Source organism: Gadus chalcogrammus, chromosome 19 (genome assembly GCF_026213295.1).
Source record: "Gadus chalcogrammus isolate NIFS_2021 chromosome 19, NIFS_Gcha_1.0, whole genome shotgun sequence".
NCBI classification, from domain to species: domain Eukaryota; kingdom Metazoa; phylum Chordata; class Actinopteri; order Gadiformes; family Gadidae; genus Gadus; species Gadus chalcogrammus.
Genome location: NC_079430.1, coordinates 9,412,293 through 9,428,487, shown reverse-complemented (window position 1 = coordinate 9,428,487; position 16,195 = coordinate 9,412,293). Strand labels below are relative to the sequence as shown.

Here is a 16,195-nt window from a genome sequence, read left to right as displayed (position 1 = left end):
TTTTGATAAAAAACGACTGTGTTACCCCTTATGTTTTTTTTGATGACGGCCGATAAAAAACGAGAGTGATACCCCTTGTGTTTTTTTTGATAAAAAACGACAGTGTTACCCCTTATGTTTTTTTTGATAAAAAACGACAGTGTTACCCCTTATGTTTTTTTTGATGACGGCCGATAAAAAACGACAGTGTTACCCCTTACGTTTTATTTGTTGACGTTTTTTTTTGATAAAAAAACAACAGTGTTACCCCTTATGTTTTTTTTGATGACGGCCGATAAAAAACGACAGTGTTACCCCTTATGTTTTTTTTGATTAAAAACGACAGTGTTACCCCTTTTGTTTTTTTTGATGACGGCCGATAAAAAACGACAGTGTTACCCCTTATGTTTTTTTTGATGACGGCCGATAAAAAAGGACATTTTTGGACGACATTTTTGGATAAAAAAAGACAGTGTTACCCCTTATGTTTTTTTTGATAAAAAACGACAGTGTTACCCCTTATGTTTTTTTTGATGACGGCCGATAAAAAACGACAGTGTTACCCCTTATGTTTTTTTTGATGACGGCCGATAAAAAACGACAGTGTTACCCCTTACGTTTTATTTGTTGACGGTTTTTTTTGATAAAAAAACGACAGTGTTACCCCTTATGTTTTTTTTGATGACGGCCGATGAAAAACGACAGTGTTACCCCTTATGTTTTTTTTGATTAAAAACGACAGTGTTACCCCTTTTGTTTTTTTTGATGACGGCCGATAAAACACGACAGTGTTACCCCTTATGATTTTTTTGAAGACGGCCGATAAAAAACGACAGTGTTACCCCTTATGTTTTTTTGGATAAAAAAAGACAGTGTTACCCCTCATGTTTTTTTTGATAAATAACGACAGTGTTACCCCTTATGTTTTTTTTTATTTAATTGTACTATAATTGCCCAGCAAGGAGGAGCTGGGGATTGAACAACCAACCTTTAAGTTTCAAAACAACTGCTCTACCTCCTGAGCTAAGCCGCCCGAGCTTTGATAATAAATAACGACAGTGTTACCCCTTATGTTTTTTTTGATAAAAAACGACAGTGTTACCCCTTATGTTTTTTTTGATAAAAAACGACAGTGTTACCCCTTATGTTTTTTTTTATTTAATTGTACTATAATTGCCCAGCAAGGAGGAGCTGGGGATCGAACAACCAACCTTTAAGTTTCAAGACAACTGCTTGTATCCTCAGCTAAGCCGCCCGATCTTTGATAACAAATGACAGTGTCCCAACTTATTATTTATTTGATGACGGCCAATAAAAAACGACAGTGTTACCCCTTACGTTTTATTAAATATAAAAGACAGTGTTACCCCTTATGTTTTATTTGATGACGACTGATGAAAAACGACAGTGTTACCCCTTATGTTTTTTTTGATGACGGCCGATAAAAAACGACAGTGTTACCCCTTGTGTTTTTTTTTGATAAAAGACAGTGTTACCCCTTATGTTTTATTTGATGACGACTGATGAAAAACGACAGTGTTACCCCTTATGTTTTTTTTGATGACGGCCGATAAAAAACGACAGTGTTACCCCTTGTGTTTTTTTTTGATAAAAAACGACAGTGTTACCCCTTATGTTTTTTTTGATAAAAAACGACAGTGTTACCCCTTATGTTTTTTTTGATGACGGCCGATAAAAAACGACAGTGTTACCCCTTATGTTTTTTTTGATGACGGCCGATAAAAAACGACATTGTTACCCCTTACGTTTTATTTGTTGACGGTTTTTTTTGATAAAAAAACGACAGTGTTACCCCTTATGTTTTTTTTGATGACGGCCGATAAAAAACGACAGTGTTACCCCTTATGTTTTTTTTGATTAAAAACGACAGTGTTACCCCTTTTGTTTTTTTTGATGACGGCCGATAAAAAACGACAGTGTTACCCCTTATGTTTTTTTTGATGACGGCCGATAAAAAACAACATTTTTGGACGACATTTTTGGATAAAAAAAGACAGTGTTACCCCTTATGTTTTTTTTGATAAAAAACGACAGTGTTACCCCTTATGTTTTTTTTGATGACGGCCGATAAAAAACGACAGTGTTACCCCTTATGTTTTTTTTGATGACGGCCGATAAAAAACGACAGTGTTACCCCTTACGTTTTATTTGTTGACGGTTTTTTTTGATAAAAAAACGACAGTGTTACCCCTTATGTTTTTTTTGATGACGGCCGATAAAAAACGACAGTGTTACCCCTTATGTTTTTTTTGATTAAAAACGACAGTGTTACCCCTTTTGTTTTTTTTGATGACGGCCGATAAAAAACGACAGTGTTACCCCTTATGTTTTTTTTGAGGACGGCCAATAAAAAACGACAGTGTTACCCCTTATGTTTTTTTGGATAAAAAAAGACAGTGTTACCCCTTATGTTTTTTTTGATAAATAACGACAGTGTTACCCCTTATGTTTTTTTTTATTTAATTGTACTATAATTGCCCAGCAAGGAGGAGCTGGGGATTGAACAACCAACCTTTAAGTTTCAAAACAACTGCGCTACCTCCTGAGCTAAGCCGCCCGAACTTTGATAATAAATAACGACAGTGTTACCCCTTATGTTTTTTTTGATAAAAAACGACAGTGTTACCCCTTATGTTTTTTTTGATGACGGCCGATAAAAAACGACAGTGTTACCCCTTATGTTTTTTTTGATGACGGCCGATAAAAAACAACATTTTTGGACGACATTTTTGGATAAAAAAAGACAGTGTTACCCCTTATGTTTTTTTTGATAAAAAACGACAGTGTTACCCCTTATGTTTTTTTTGATGACGGCCGATAAAAAACGTTTTATTTACCCCTTATGTTTTTTTTGATAAAAAACGACAGTGTTACCCCTTATGTTTTTTTTTATTTAATTGTACTATAATTGCCCAGCAAGGAGGAGCTGGGGATCGAACAACCAACCTTCAAGTTTCAAGACAACTACTCTACATCCTGAGCTAAGCCGCCCGAACTTTGATAACAAAAGACAGTGTCACAACTTATTATTTATTTGATGACGGCCAATAAAAAACGACAGTGTTACCCCTTACGTTTTATTAAATATAAAAGACAGTGTTACCCCTTATGTTTTATTTGATGACGACTGATGAAAAACGACAGTGTTACCCCTTATGTTTTTTTTGATGACGGCCGATAAAAAACGACAGTGTTACCCCTTGTGTTTTTTTTTGATAAAAAACGACAGTGTTACCCCTTATGTTTTTTTTGATAAAAAACGACAGTGTTACCCCTTATGTTTTTTTTGATGACGGCCGATAAAAAACGACAGTGTTACCCCTTATGTTTTTTTTGATGACGGCCGATAAAAAATGACATTGTTACCCCTTACGTTTTATTTGTTGACGTTTTTTTTTGATAAAAAAAAGACAGTGTTACCCCTTATGTTTTTTTTGATGACGGCCGATAAAAAACGACAGTGTTACCCCTTATGTTTTTTTTGATTAAAAACGACAGTGTTACCCCTTTTGTTTTTTTTGATGACGGCCGATAAAAAACGACAGTGTTACCCCTTATGTTTTTTTTGATGACGGCCGATAAAAAACGACATTTTTGTACGACATTTTTGGATAAAAAAAGACAGTGTTACCCCTTATGTTTTTTTTGATAAAAAACGACAGTGTTACCCCTTATGTTTTTTTTGATGACGGCCGATAAAAAACGACAGTGTTACCCCTTATGTTTTTTTTGATGACGGCCGATAAAAAACGACAGTGTTACCCCTTACGTTTTATTTGTTGACGGTTTTTTTTGATAAAAAAACGACAGTGTTACCCCTTATGTTTTTTTTGATGACGGCCGATAAAAAACGACAGTGTTACCCCTTATGTTTTTTTTGATTAAAAACGACAGTGTTACCCCTTTTGTTTTTTTTGATGACGGCCGATAAAAAACGACAGTGTTACCCCTTATGTTTTTTTTGAGGACGGCCAATAAAAAACGACAGTGTTACCCCTTATGTTTTTTTGGATAAAAAAAGACAGTGTTACCCCTTATGTTTTTTTTGATAAATAACGACAGTGTTACCCCTTATGTTTTTTTTTATTTAATTGTACTATAATTGCCCAGCAAGGAGGAGCTGGGGATCGAACAACCAACCTTCAAGTTTCAAGACAACTACTCTACATCCTGAGCTAAGCCGCCCGATCTTTGATAACAAATGACAGTGTCACAACTTATTATTTATTTGATGACGGCCAATAAAAAACGACAGTGTTACCCCTTACGTTTTATTAAATATAAAAGACAGTGTTACCCCTTATGTTTTATTTGATGACGACTGATGAAAAACGACAGTGTTACCCCTTATGTTTTTTTGATGACGGCCGATAAAAAACGACAGTGTTACCCCTTGTGTTTTCTTTTGATAAAAAACGACAGTGTTACCCCTTATGTTTTTTTTGATAAAAAACGACAGTGTTACCCCTTATGTTTTTTTTGATGACGGCCGATAAAAAACGACAGTGTTACCCCTTGTGTTTTTATTGATAAAAAACGACAGTGTTACCCCTTATGTTTTTTTTGATAAAAAACGACAGTGTTACCCCTTATGTTTTTTTTGATGACGGCCGATAAAAAACGACAGTGTTACCCCTTTTGTTTTTTTTGATGACGGCCGATAAAAAACGACAGTGTTACCCCTTATGTATTTTTTGATGACGGCCGATAAAAAACGACAGTGTTACCCCTTATGTTTTTTTGGATTAAAAAAGACAGTGTTACCCCCTTATGTTTTTTTTGATATATAACGACAGTGTTACCCCTTATGTATTTTTTGATTTAATTGTACTATAATTGCCCAGCAAGGAGGAGCTGGGGATCGAACAACCAACCATTAAGTTTCAAGACAACTGCTCTACCTCCTGAGCTAAGCCGCCCGAACTTTGATAATATATAACAGTATCAGATCTTATTATTTATTTGATGACGGCCCATAAAAAACGACAGTGTTACCCCTTATGTTTCTTTTTATAAAAAACGACAGTGTTACCCCTTACGTTTTATTTGTTGACGGGCAATAAAACAACAACAGTGTTACCCCTTACGTTTTATTTGATGACTGGGAATAAAAAACAACAGTGTTACCCCTTGTGTTTTTTTTGATAAAAAAACGACAGTGTTCCCCTTATGTTTTTTTTGATGACGGCCGATAAAAAACAACAGTGTTACCCCTTATGTTTTTTTTGATTAAAAACGACAGTGTTACCCCTTATGTTTTTTTTGATGACGGCCGATAAAAAAGGACAGTGTTACCCCTTATGTTTTTTTTGATGACGGCCGATAAAAGACGACAGTGTTACCCCTTACGTTTTATTTGTTGACGGGCAATAAAAAACAACAGTGTTACCCCTTGTGTTTTTTTTGATAAAAAACGACAGTGTTATCCCTTATGTTTTTTTTGATGACGGCCGATAAAAAACGACAGTGTTACCCCTTGTGTTTTTTTTGATAAAAAACGACAGTGTTACCCCTTAAGTTTTTTTTGATAAAAAACGACAGTGTTACAACTTATGTTTTTATTGATGACGGCCGATAAAAAACGACAGTGTTACCCCTTGTGTTTTTTTTGATAAAAAACGACAGTGTTACCCCTTATGTTTTTTTTTAATATAAAACGACAGTGTTACCCCTGTCGTAACACTGTCGTTTTTTATCGGCCGTCATCAAAAAAAACATAAGGGGTAACATTGTCGTTTTTTATCGGCCGTCATCAAAAAAAACATAAGGGGTAACACTGTCGTTTTTTATCAAAAAAAAACATAAGGGGTAACACTGTCGTTTTTTATCAAAAAAAACACAAGGGGTAACACTGTCGTTTTTTATCGTCCGTCATCAAAAAAAACATAAGGGGTAACACTGTCGTTTTTTATCAAAAAAAACATAAGGGGTAACACTGTCGTTTTTTACCCCTTATGTTTTATTTGATGACGACTGATAAAAAACGACAGTGGTACCCCTTACGTTTTATTCGTTGGCGGCCAATAAAAAACGACAGTGTTACCCCTTACGTTTTATTAAATAAAAAAAGACAGTGTTACCCCTTATGTTTTATTTGATGACGACTGATGAAAAACGACAGTGTTACCCCTTATGTTCTTTATAATGAAAAAAACGTTGTTATGTTTTTTTTCATGAAAAAAACGACAGTGTTACCCCTTATGTTTTTTTCATAAAAAAAGACAGTGTTACCCCTTATGTTTTATTTGATGACGACTGATAAAAAACGACAGTGGTACCCCTTACGTTTTATTCGATGACGGCCGATGAAAAATCGACAATGCTACCCCTTATGTTTTAATTGATGAGGACTGATAAAAAACGACAGTGGTACCCCTTATGTTTTATTTGATGACGACTGATGAAAAACGACAGTTTTACCCCTTATGTTTTTTTTCATGAAAAAAACGACAGTGTTACTCCTTTGATTTTATTTGATGACGACGAATAAAAAACGACAGTGTTACCCCTTATGTTTTATTTCATGAGAAAAACGACAGTATTACCCCTTATGTTTTATTTGATGACGACTGATGAAAAACGACAGTGTTACCCCTTATGTTTTTTTTGATAAAAAACGACAGTGTTACCCCTTATGTTTTTTTTGATGACGGCCGATAAAAAACGACAGTGTTACCCCTTGTGTTTTTTTTGATAAAAAACGACAGTGTTACCCCTTATGTTTTTTTTTGATATAAAACGACAGTGTTATTTACTTATTTACTTATTACTTATGTTTTTTTTGATGACGGCCGATAAAAAACGACAGTGTTACCCCTTATGTTTTTTTTGATGACGGCCGATAAAAAACGACACTGTTACCCCTTACGTTTTATTTGTTGACGGGCAATAAAAAACGACAGTGTTACCCCTTATGTTTTTTTTGATGACGGCCGATAAAAAACGCTGGTGTTACCCCTTGTGTTTTTTTTGATAAAAAACGACAGTGTTACCCCTTATGTTTTTTTTGATAAAAAACGACAGTGTTACCCCTTATGTTTTTTTTGATGACGGACGATAAAAAACGACAGTGTTACCCCTTGTGTTTTTTTTGATAAAAAACGACAGTGTTACCCCTTATGTTTTTTTTTGATAAAAAACGACAGTGTTACCCCTTATGTTTTTTTTGATGACGGCCGATAAAAAACGACAGTGTTACCCCTTATGTTTTTTTTGATGACGGCCGATAAAAAACGACAGTGTTACCCCTTACGTTTTATTTGTTGACGGGCAATAAAACAACAACAGTGTTACCCCTTGTGTTTTTTTTGATAAAAAACGACAGTGTTACCCCTTTTATTTTTTTTGATGACGGCCGATAAAAAACGACAGTGTTACCCCTTATGTTTTTTTTGATGACGGCCGATAAAAAAGGACAGTGTTACCCCTTATGTTTTTTTTGATGACGGCCGATAAAAAACGACAGTGTTACCCCTTATGTTTTTTTTGATAAAAAACGACAGTGTTACCCCTTAGGTTTTTTTTGATTTAATTGTACTATAATTGCCCAGCAAGGAGGAGCTGGGATCGAACAACCAACCTTTAAGTTTCAAGACAACTGCTCTACCTCCTGAGCTAAGCCGCCCGATCTTTGATAACAAATGACAGTGTCACATCTTATTATTTATTTGATGACGGCCCATAAAAAACGACGGTATTACCCCTTATGTTTCTTTTTATAAAAAACGACAGTGTTACCCCTTATGTTTTTTTTGATGACGGCCGATAATAAACGACAGTGTTACCCCTTATGTTTTTTTTGATGACGGCCGATAAAAAACGACAGTGTTACCCCTTATGTTTTTTTTGATGAAGGCCAATAAAAAACGACAGTGTTACCCCTAACTTTTTATTAAATAAAAAAAGACAGTGTTACCCCTTATGTTTTATTTGATGACGACTTATGAAAAACGACAGTGTTACCCCTTATGTTTTTTTTCATGAGAAAAATTACAGTATTACCCCTTATGTTTTAATTGAGGACGGACGATAAACAACGACAGTGTCACCCCTTAAGTTTTATTGCATAAAAAAAGACAGTGTTACCCCTCATGTTTTATTTGATGACGACTGATAAAAAACGACAGTGGTACCCCTTACGTTTTATTCGTTGGCGGCCAATAAAAAACGACAGTGTTACCCCTTACGTTTTATTAAATAAAAAAAGACAGTGTTACCCCTTATGTTTTATTTGATGACTACTGATGAAAAACGACAGTGTTACCCCTTATGTTCTTTATAATGAAAAAAACGTTATGTTTTTTTTCATGAAAAAAACGACAGTGTTACCCCTTATGTTTTTTTTCATAAAAAAAGACAGTGTTACCCCTTATGTTTTATTTGATGACGACTGATAAAAAACGACAGTGGTACCCCTTACGTTTTATTCGATGACGGCCGATGAAAAATCGACTATGCTACCCCTTATGTTTTAATTGATGAGGACTGATAAAAAACGACTGTGGTACCCCTTATGTTTTATTTGATGACGACTGATGAAAAACGACAGTTTTACCCCTTATGTTTTTTTTCATGAAAAAAACGATAGTGTTACTCCTTTGATTTTATTTGATGACGACGAATAAAAAACGACAGTGTTACCCCTTATGTTTTATTTCATGAGAAAAACGACAGTATTACCCCTTATGTTTTATTTGATGACTACTGATGAAAAATGACAGTGTTACCCCTTATGTTTTTTTCATGAAAAAAACGACAGTGTTCCCCCTTACGTTTTATTTCATGAGAAAAACGACAGTATTACCCCTTATGTTTTATTTGATGACGACTGATGAAAAACGACAGTGTTACCCCTTATGTTTTTTTTCATGAAAAAAACGAGTGATACCCCTTATGTTTTTTTTCATGAAAAAAACGACATTGTTACTCCTTTGATTTTATTTGATGACGACGGATAAAAAACGACACTGTTACTCCTTATGTTTTATTTCATGAAAAAAACGACATTGTTACCCCTTCGATTTTATTTGATGACGACTGATAAAAAACAACAGTGTTACCCCTTACGTTTTAGTAGATGACGGCCGATGAAAAATCGACAATGCTACCCCTTATGTTTTAATTGATGAGGACTGATAAAAAACGACAGTGGTACCCCTTATGTTTTATTTGATGACAACTGATGAAAAACGACAGTGTTACCCCTTATGTTTTTTTTCATGAAAAAAACGACATTGTTACTCCTTTGATTTTATTTGATGACGACGGATAAAAAACGACGTGTTTTATTTCATGAAAAAAACGACATTGTTACCCCTTCGATTTTATTTGATGCCGACTGATAAAAAACAACAGTGTTACCCCTTACGTTTTAGTCGATGACGGCCGATGAAAAATCAACAATGCTACCCCTTATGTTTTAATTGATGAGGACTGATAAAAAACGACAGTGGTACCCCTTATGTTTTATTTGATGACGACTGATGAAAAACGACAGTGTTACCCCTTATGTTTTTTATCATGAAAAAAACGATATTGTTACTCCTTTGATTTTATTTGATGACGATGGATAAAAAACCACACTGTTACCCCTTATGTTTTATTTCATAAACAACGACAGTATTACCCCTTATGTTTTATTTGATTACGACTGATGAAAAACGACAGTGTTAGGGGCTGTGTCCACCAAAAGCCTTTTTAAAAGGCGGAGCGCCTGTCTGCAATGCATTCTCTATGGCAGGACGCGCAAGCAGCGCGCCTTTTAAAAAGCCGCCCGGGGCGGTTAAACGCTCCGCGCGCCTCGCGCTTTAAGACGCACGCCCCAGTTGAAAACAGTTGAACTTTTGAAGAAAAGCGCTCCACGTCATCTGCGCTTTTTTTCGAACGACCAATCAAAATCGAGGAGGAGGCTAAAAGGCTAAAAGTATCAACAGAACACAAACTGAAACAAACTGAAACATGTCGGACGAAAGTTTAATAACTGCTGTGAGTGAGTGTCCGGTCCTGTACGACCTCACGTTAAAGGTGGTATTGGTACTGCCTCCTGCCACGATTAATGCTGTGGACCCACACTCTCCTCCGGGCAACCACGACAGGCGCAGGGGGATCGTCCGCAACCTCCGCTGCCACGGCAAGAAGCGCTATTAATCTTGCATTCATTTCGCAAATTGTAGGAGCAACCAGAGAGGACGTTCAGGTGTCAGATGCCATATGATGGAGCCAACAGATAGAAGCTGTATATCTGTGGATACAAGCGATGACGCGTATTTAATGACGTAAACGAAATACGCTTCGTGCGCCTTTTTTGAGCGGCGCGCACAAACGCGTTGAAAGCAGTTCAAGGTGCGCTCTGCCTTTTAAAAAGGCTTTTGGTGGACACGGCCCCTTACCCCTTATGTTTTTTTTCATGAAAAAAACGACAGTGTTACCCCTTTTGTTATTTTTCACGAAAAAAACGACATTGTTACTCCTTTGATTTTATTTGATGACGACGGATAAAAAACGACAGTGTTACCCCTTACACTTTATTACATAAAAAAAGACAGTGTTTCCCCTTATGTTTTATTTGATGACGACTGATGTAAAACGACAGTGTTACCCCTTATGTTTTTTTTCATGAAAAAAAAGACATTGTTACTCCTTACGTTTTATTCGATGACAGCCGATAGAAACCAACAATGTTACCCCTTATTTTATTTGATGACGACATAAAAAACGACTGTGTTACCCCTTACGTTTTATTCTATGATGGCTGATAAAAACAACAGTGTTACCCCTTACGTTTTATTACATAAAAAAAGGCAATGTTACCCCTTACGTTTTATTTGATCACGATGGATAAAACAACGACAGTGTTACCCCTTACGCTTTATTTGATGACGGACGATGAAAAATGACAGTGTTACCCCTTACGTTTTATTTGATGATGGGCAATGAAACATTTCTGTTACCCCTTATGTTTTATTTTTTGACGGGCAATAAAAAACGACAGTGTTACCCCTTACGTTTTATTCGACGACGGGCGATAAAAAACGACAGTTTTACCCCTTATGTTTTATTTGATAAGAAAAAAGTGTTGCCCCTTATGTTTTATTTGATGACAGCCGATAAAAAACAACATTGTTACCCCTTATGTTTTATTTGATAAAAAACGACAGTGTTACCCCTTATGTTTATTTGATCACGGACGATAAAAAACAGGCTTCTCAGTGATGCAGCAGAGAGACCTGGGTTCAATTCTTGCCTAGAGGGCTCTCCATGGAAACCTGAGGTCATCTTGAAGACTAGATGATGCCTTGCGAACAAACGGAAGCCATGACGGTCTAAAAGAGTTGCTCATGTAGAAGTGAATAAACTTTTCAATGTTGAAATGTTGTAGTTCCTGAAAGATTTAGTTGTGGGGAGTCATTAAGTCCAAACATGTCTGTTTGTATGCAAGTCAACAGAGAAAAGTGAAAATAATCTCATTCTGCACATATTTGTCAATGTTCAATCAGGGTCTTTTTCCTTGCTTTCCAACCCGCCTTACGAAATGGTATGCAAGTATGGTTGCAATAAAAATGGATTAGTTCTTAAATAAATGCCCATTTAGGGACATAACCGTCTTGTGTAACATGTCTCAGTCTAGAGACAGCCCAGCAAGCTAGCGGATTCAGGAAGGTTGTGGTGATGAGATTATTTTCAAACAGAGATTGTATTTTGCAACCTTTCATGCTTCAAGGACCTGGAACACTTTGTTTGAGACTCTCCAAATCGGCTAGACACCAGTGCTCACAGTATGAGTGTGCATAATTGACATTACAATTGACATGACATCCTTACGTTTCCAAAACGGAAGGTCTCCATAGACAGGACCCTTGTGGGAGATGAACTCGGTTCTCCATAGCCAAGAACCCAGATGTATTTGATATATATCACATGGTTTTAGACTGGCCCGAACATATTTTTAGAAATGTTCAATGCTCAGAAATCGTGGCACTTGTTGACTGCCTCCCTTAGTTATTTAATCTGATTGGCTGGAGCATGTCAGTATTTAAGAGTTTGGAGTTTCGGGATGAATAGCAACATATTTTTGTGTGGGAAACCATATTTGGTAATTGAAGCAAAGGAGAGAGTGGAGGTGGTTATCTATACATTTTTAATATTTAACATTCTTCAGAAAAAAGACAATCAAAGCACATAAGACAGATTCGTATATACAATTTAAAATGTACAATATAATAATTTACTATAACAAGTCATATAATCTGAAAAGAAATATAAAAAAAGGCATTGTAGATTTTCATTCAAACAATATCCATGGCTTCTGGGATGATCCGATGGACGAGAAATGAGTCGGTTGTGATCCAACAGTCACATATTCCTCCACATTTTCATGTACAACAACATAAAACCATATGCATCAAAAAAGCCTGTATCCTCTAAATTAAAATGTTGCAAAGTTATCGATATCCTAACCACCTTATGATCAAAATTGAAATGTTCCAGTACTTTTCTATCCATGTAAATCGATTGTTAGAATCGGTCCATTAAACCCTGATTGAGTGACCATCATTTGAAGACAGCATTTGTTATTTGTCCGCATTTCCAAACAATTTAGTCTCTTTTGCCTCACACATCGGGGGCCGTTTTTCTTTCCACCACTATAATAATACTTTCAAATCAATAATTGATTAAATTGATTATTCTTTAATACTTTAAATATATGGCAAAACTCCTGAACATAAATTAATCCAGTGGAGTCAACACTCAAGATGAAGTGAATTAACGAATGAATAAACAGTTTTTATCGTTATGTTTTGAAACAACTTAACGAGCTAAAATGCAACAGCGCATCATTTTTAAATCCGTGGTCGTTTCTTGAGAAGGTCAAAGCTCGGACTAATGAGAAGCCAATGCAAACATAGCATAGACCAAGGTAAACAATAAATAAATAGGGTTAGGGTTAGGGCTCAACTTAAGTACAATCAATATCCTTCTTTAAATCGAAACAATAGAGTTGTCTCTTTCTCTTGGCTGGGGATTCTTTTTATGTATAACTATGATTTAGCTTAACAGAAGAAAACATGTCTCTGTCAACTACAAATTCAGCAGTTGAATAACTTAGCGTTGAACTGCCACACATTTCATGTCTTGCGATATTTGCCAAAATGGCTACCACACTTACGCTTTATAATGTTTGCATATAATCTTATTATTCTGTACAGACTATATATTTTTTCTAATGTTAGAAATCATCCTCAAATTATTTAAATGAATGAGTTTTGGAGATGAATAATAAAAGACTCGGTAATGGCTTCACTGCTTCATTAATTATTTCTCCATTCAACGAAGTGAGCAAAGATTCAAATTTCCTTTCTTTTTTTGTATTCCTAAGAAGCCTCTTTTATTATAGCACTGTAAAGAAACTCAAATATTACATTCAGTGTTTTTTAGCACAACTCTTTCCCTCTTCCTCTCCACCTCTTGGCCCAAGGGATAATTTACATGTTTAACACACTGCAATTCCTCGTTGATATGTGCAATCGCTGGCATTGTTGCAGTTAAAAAAATACAGTTCCCTACTTCTCCACACACACACACACCGATGTTTGTTTTTTTAGGCCACACAAAATCTGTCTATTCTCATTACTTTTTCAACGACAAATAATGTCCGGCAACTTCTTGAGGTCTACGTGAGGCGCTCCTTGGATCCTTTGAGTTTCTTTTCCCCTCATCTTCTTCTTCTTCTTCTTATACAAAAAAAAACCTGGTCACCTTGGAGCGACCCATGTTTAGCGGCACGGGGGGATCTTCAATCGATCTTCGCCGATTGCCTAACCAGACAAAACGTGCAGCAGTCTCTCTCTCCCTCTCTCACCATCTCTCTCTGTCTCATTCTCTCTCTCTGTCCACAGTCACTCTCTCCTTTCCTTCTCCCTATCTCTCTCTCTCTCTGTCTCCCTATCTCTCTCTCTCTCTCTCCCTGTGTCTCCCTATCTCTCTCTCTCTCTCTCTCTCTCTCTCTCTCTCTCTCTCTCTCTCTCTCTCTCTCTCTCTCTCTCTCTCTCTCTCTCTCTCTCTCTCTCCCAGTGTCTCCCTATCTCTCTCTCTCTTTCTCCCTGTGTCTCCCTATCTCTCTCTCTCCGTCTCTGTCCACAGTCTCTCCAGCGATCAGTTTCCTCACCGCAGGTTGGTGCTGCCGTATGTGTTGCGCTGCACCGAGATGAGCTTCTCGATGCAGGCGGTGCGCGTGTCGTGGAGGGAGCCGTGCAGGGCGCCGCCGCCGCCCGCGCTGTGGAGCGCCCGCGAGAGGTCCTCGCTCTGGCACGACACGTAGGCCATGGTGTCGGTGCGGCTCTGGATGAAGGCGCTGTGCAGCAGCGCCCGGCAGTAGTGGCTCATCTTGTCCACCCGCCGCAGGATCAGGTGGGCCTTCCTGTAGGGGGGGAGAGAGAGAGAGAGAGAGAGAGAGAGAGAGAGAGAGAGAGAGAGAGAGAGAGAGAGGGAGAGATGGGGAGTGGGTGAGGGAGAGAGGGAGAGGGAGAAAGAGAAAGAGATGTTTTGTTCAGTTCTTAATTTATATTTTGTTTTGTACCTTTTTGGTATTGTTTCCTTTTCAAACTGCTTCGGACGTGTAAATGTTTATGTTTTATGTTTTCATGCCAATGAAGCTCAATTGAATGGAACTTCATTGAGGGAGAACACGCGCGAGAGAGAGAGAGCGAGAGACAGCGCGGGAGAGATTAATTACTGTCACAAGCAGTTCTAACGAACAGAGGAGGACTTGGGGAGAGGTTTTGTACCGTACTTGTAATATGGAATTTAAACGAGGGAGAGAGATCGAGTGAGAGAGAGGGAGAGAGATATGGTGGCGATGCTGTAACTTTCACTGTATTCCACAGGCTAGTGTACCCGTACTGCACAAAAAGAAGTTATGAAGTAGACCACCCTGGTTGAGTCTGGTGAGTCTGTTGCAACAATATAACCCAGAGTGAGGAGGCATTTTTTTCTTCAAACATTGCTCAGATTCTATGAAGTTACTATTAAGTACTCTGGCTAGAGCGGGTTTAAAAAGTCCTGCCAGTCAAGCCCAGTTGGCATGCCTCTCTGTCTTCACAGTACCCTGCATTTAAGCAACATGTGTTCGTACGCACGCACGGCACGCACTCACACGGAAACACATTCATTCATTTATTCCCCTTCCAGCTTACCCTAATTTAGCAACTTATAGGGTTTGTAAATCGCCACGTCACATCGCATTGACCGCCTCCATTTTGGAAGCAGGCACAATGCGATGTTAGTGACTGTAGTAGTGTTGTTTTGGTCATTGTTTATTTTAATAATTGATCTTGAATGGATCTTTGTCATTACTCTGAGACATTGTTTTGTTTGAAACTTTCACAGCGTTTCTGATGCGAGAAGTATCACAATATTTTCATTAGCCTCATTTACAGTATATAATCGTCGATGTAGGATTTTACAGCGCTACAACTCTCTCTTGAGTCCTCTCAATATGGCGCAGTATCACTGACCAGAAAATCCCATGATGCACTCTGACGTACGTCAATATGAACTTGGGCTACCTTTGTAGCAGGCGGCCGGGTTTTTAGTGTACAGTCCAAACACACGGGAGGTGGGAAGGGTGGCGGCAGTGGGTGGTGTTGTGGGTGGTGTGTGTGTGTGTGTGTGTGTGTGTGGCGGGGGGGGGGGTTGAATTCCATCTGGTAGGGTAGGCCCGTGTCTGCCAAGCATCAGCATCTGTCTTTAGTTAAGCAGAGTACAGATAACATTTATTTGCAGAAAATAACAGAAGGAACATTTTCCTGCTTCCCCGAAAATTCCTTATGTCTCGAGCGGCTAAACTGCAAACAGATGATTAAGGGGTTGAAACAATCATGTTAAATGTCAGGAGGATGATAATGGTGAAAATTGGGGGGAAATTTGTAAATGAGCGGAGTCTTTTCACAGGGGGAGCCCCATCCGCATGCGTGTGCTTTTGTTTAATCATAATCTTAAAAGTTGCTACTGATTCAGTTTGTGTTTTTAAATGCATCTGGGTAATTTGCGTGGGTTTATGTGGTTGAATCCGTTTTTACGTGCGCAAAGAGAGACGAGGATACAGACGGATAAAAAGCAATTCAGTTGGGAGTTTGAAGTCCCGAAGGTGTGTTTCAGTACATAGACATTACTAGACACGGGGGGAGTCTCTCTCTCT

At 37.6% G+C, this 16,195-nt stretch overlaps 1 protein-coding gene across 2 annotated transcripts in view; it reads right to left on the bottom strand.

The window, feature by feature from the left end:
- Nucleotides 1–12,064: 12,064 nt before the first annotated feature.
- LOC130372422 (astrotactin-2-like) overlaps nucleotides 12,065–16,195 on the bottom strand; it is a 270,954-nt gene continuing 266,823 nt past the window's right edge. For both annotated transcript variants that reach the window (XM_056578419.1, XM_056578420.1), the window contains one exon: nucleotides 12,065–14,416. In XM_056578419.1, the coding sequence (XP_056434394.1) occupies nucleotides 14,161–14,416 (256 nt within the window). In that variant the 3' untranslated portion in view covers nucleotides 12,065–14,160. The remainder of the gene's footprint in view (nucleotides 14,417–16,195) is intronic.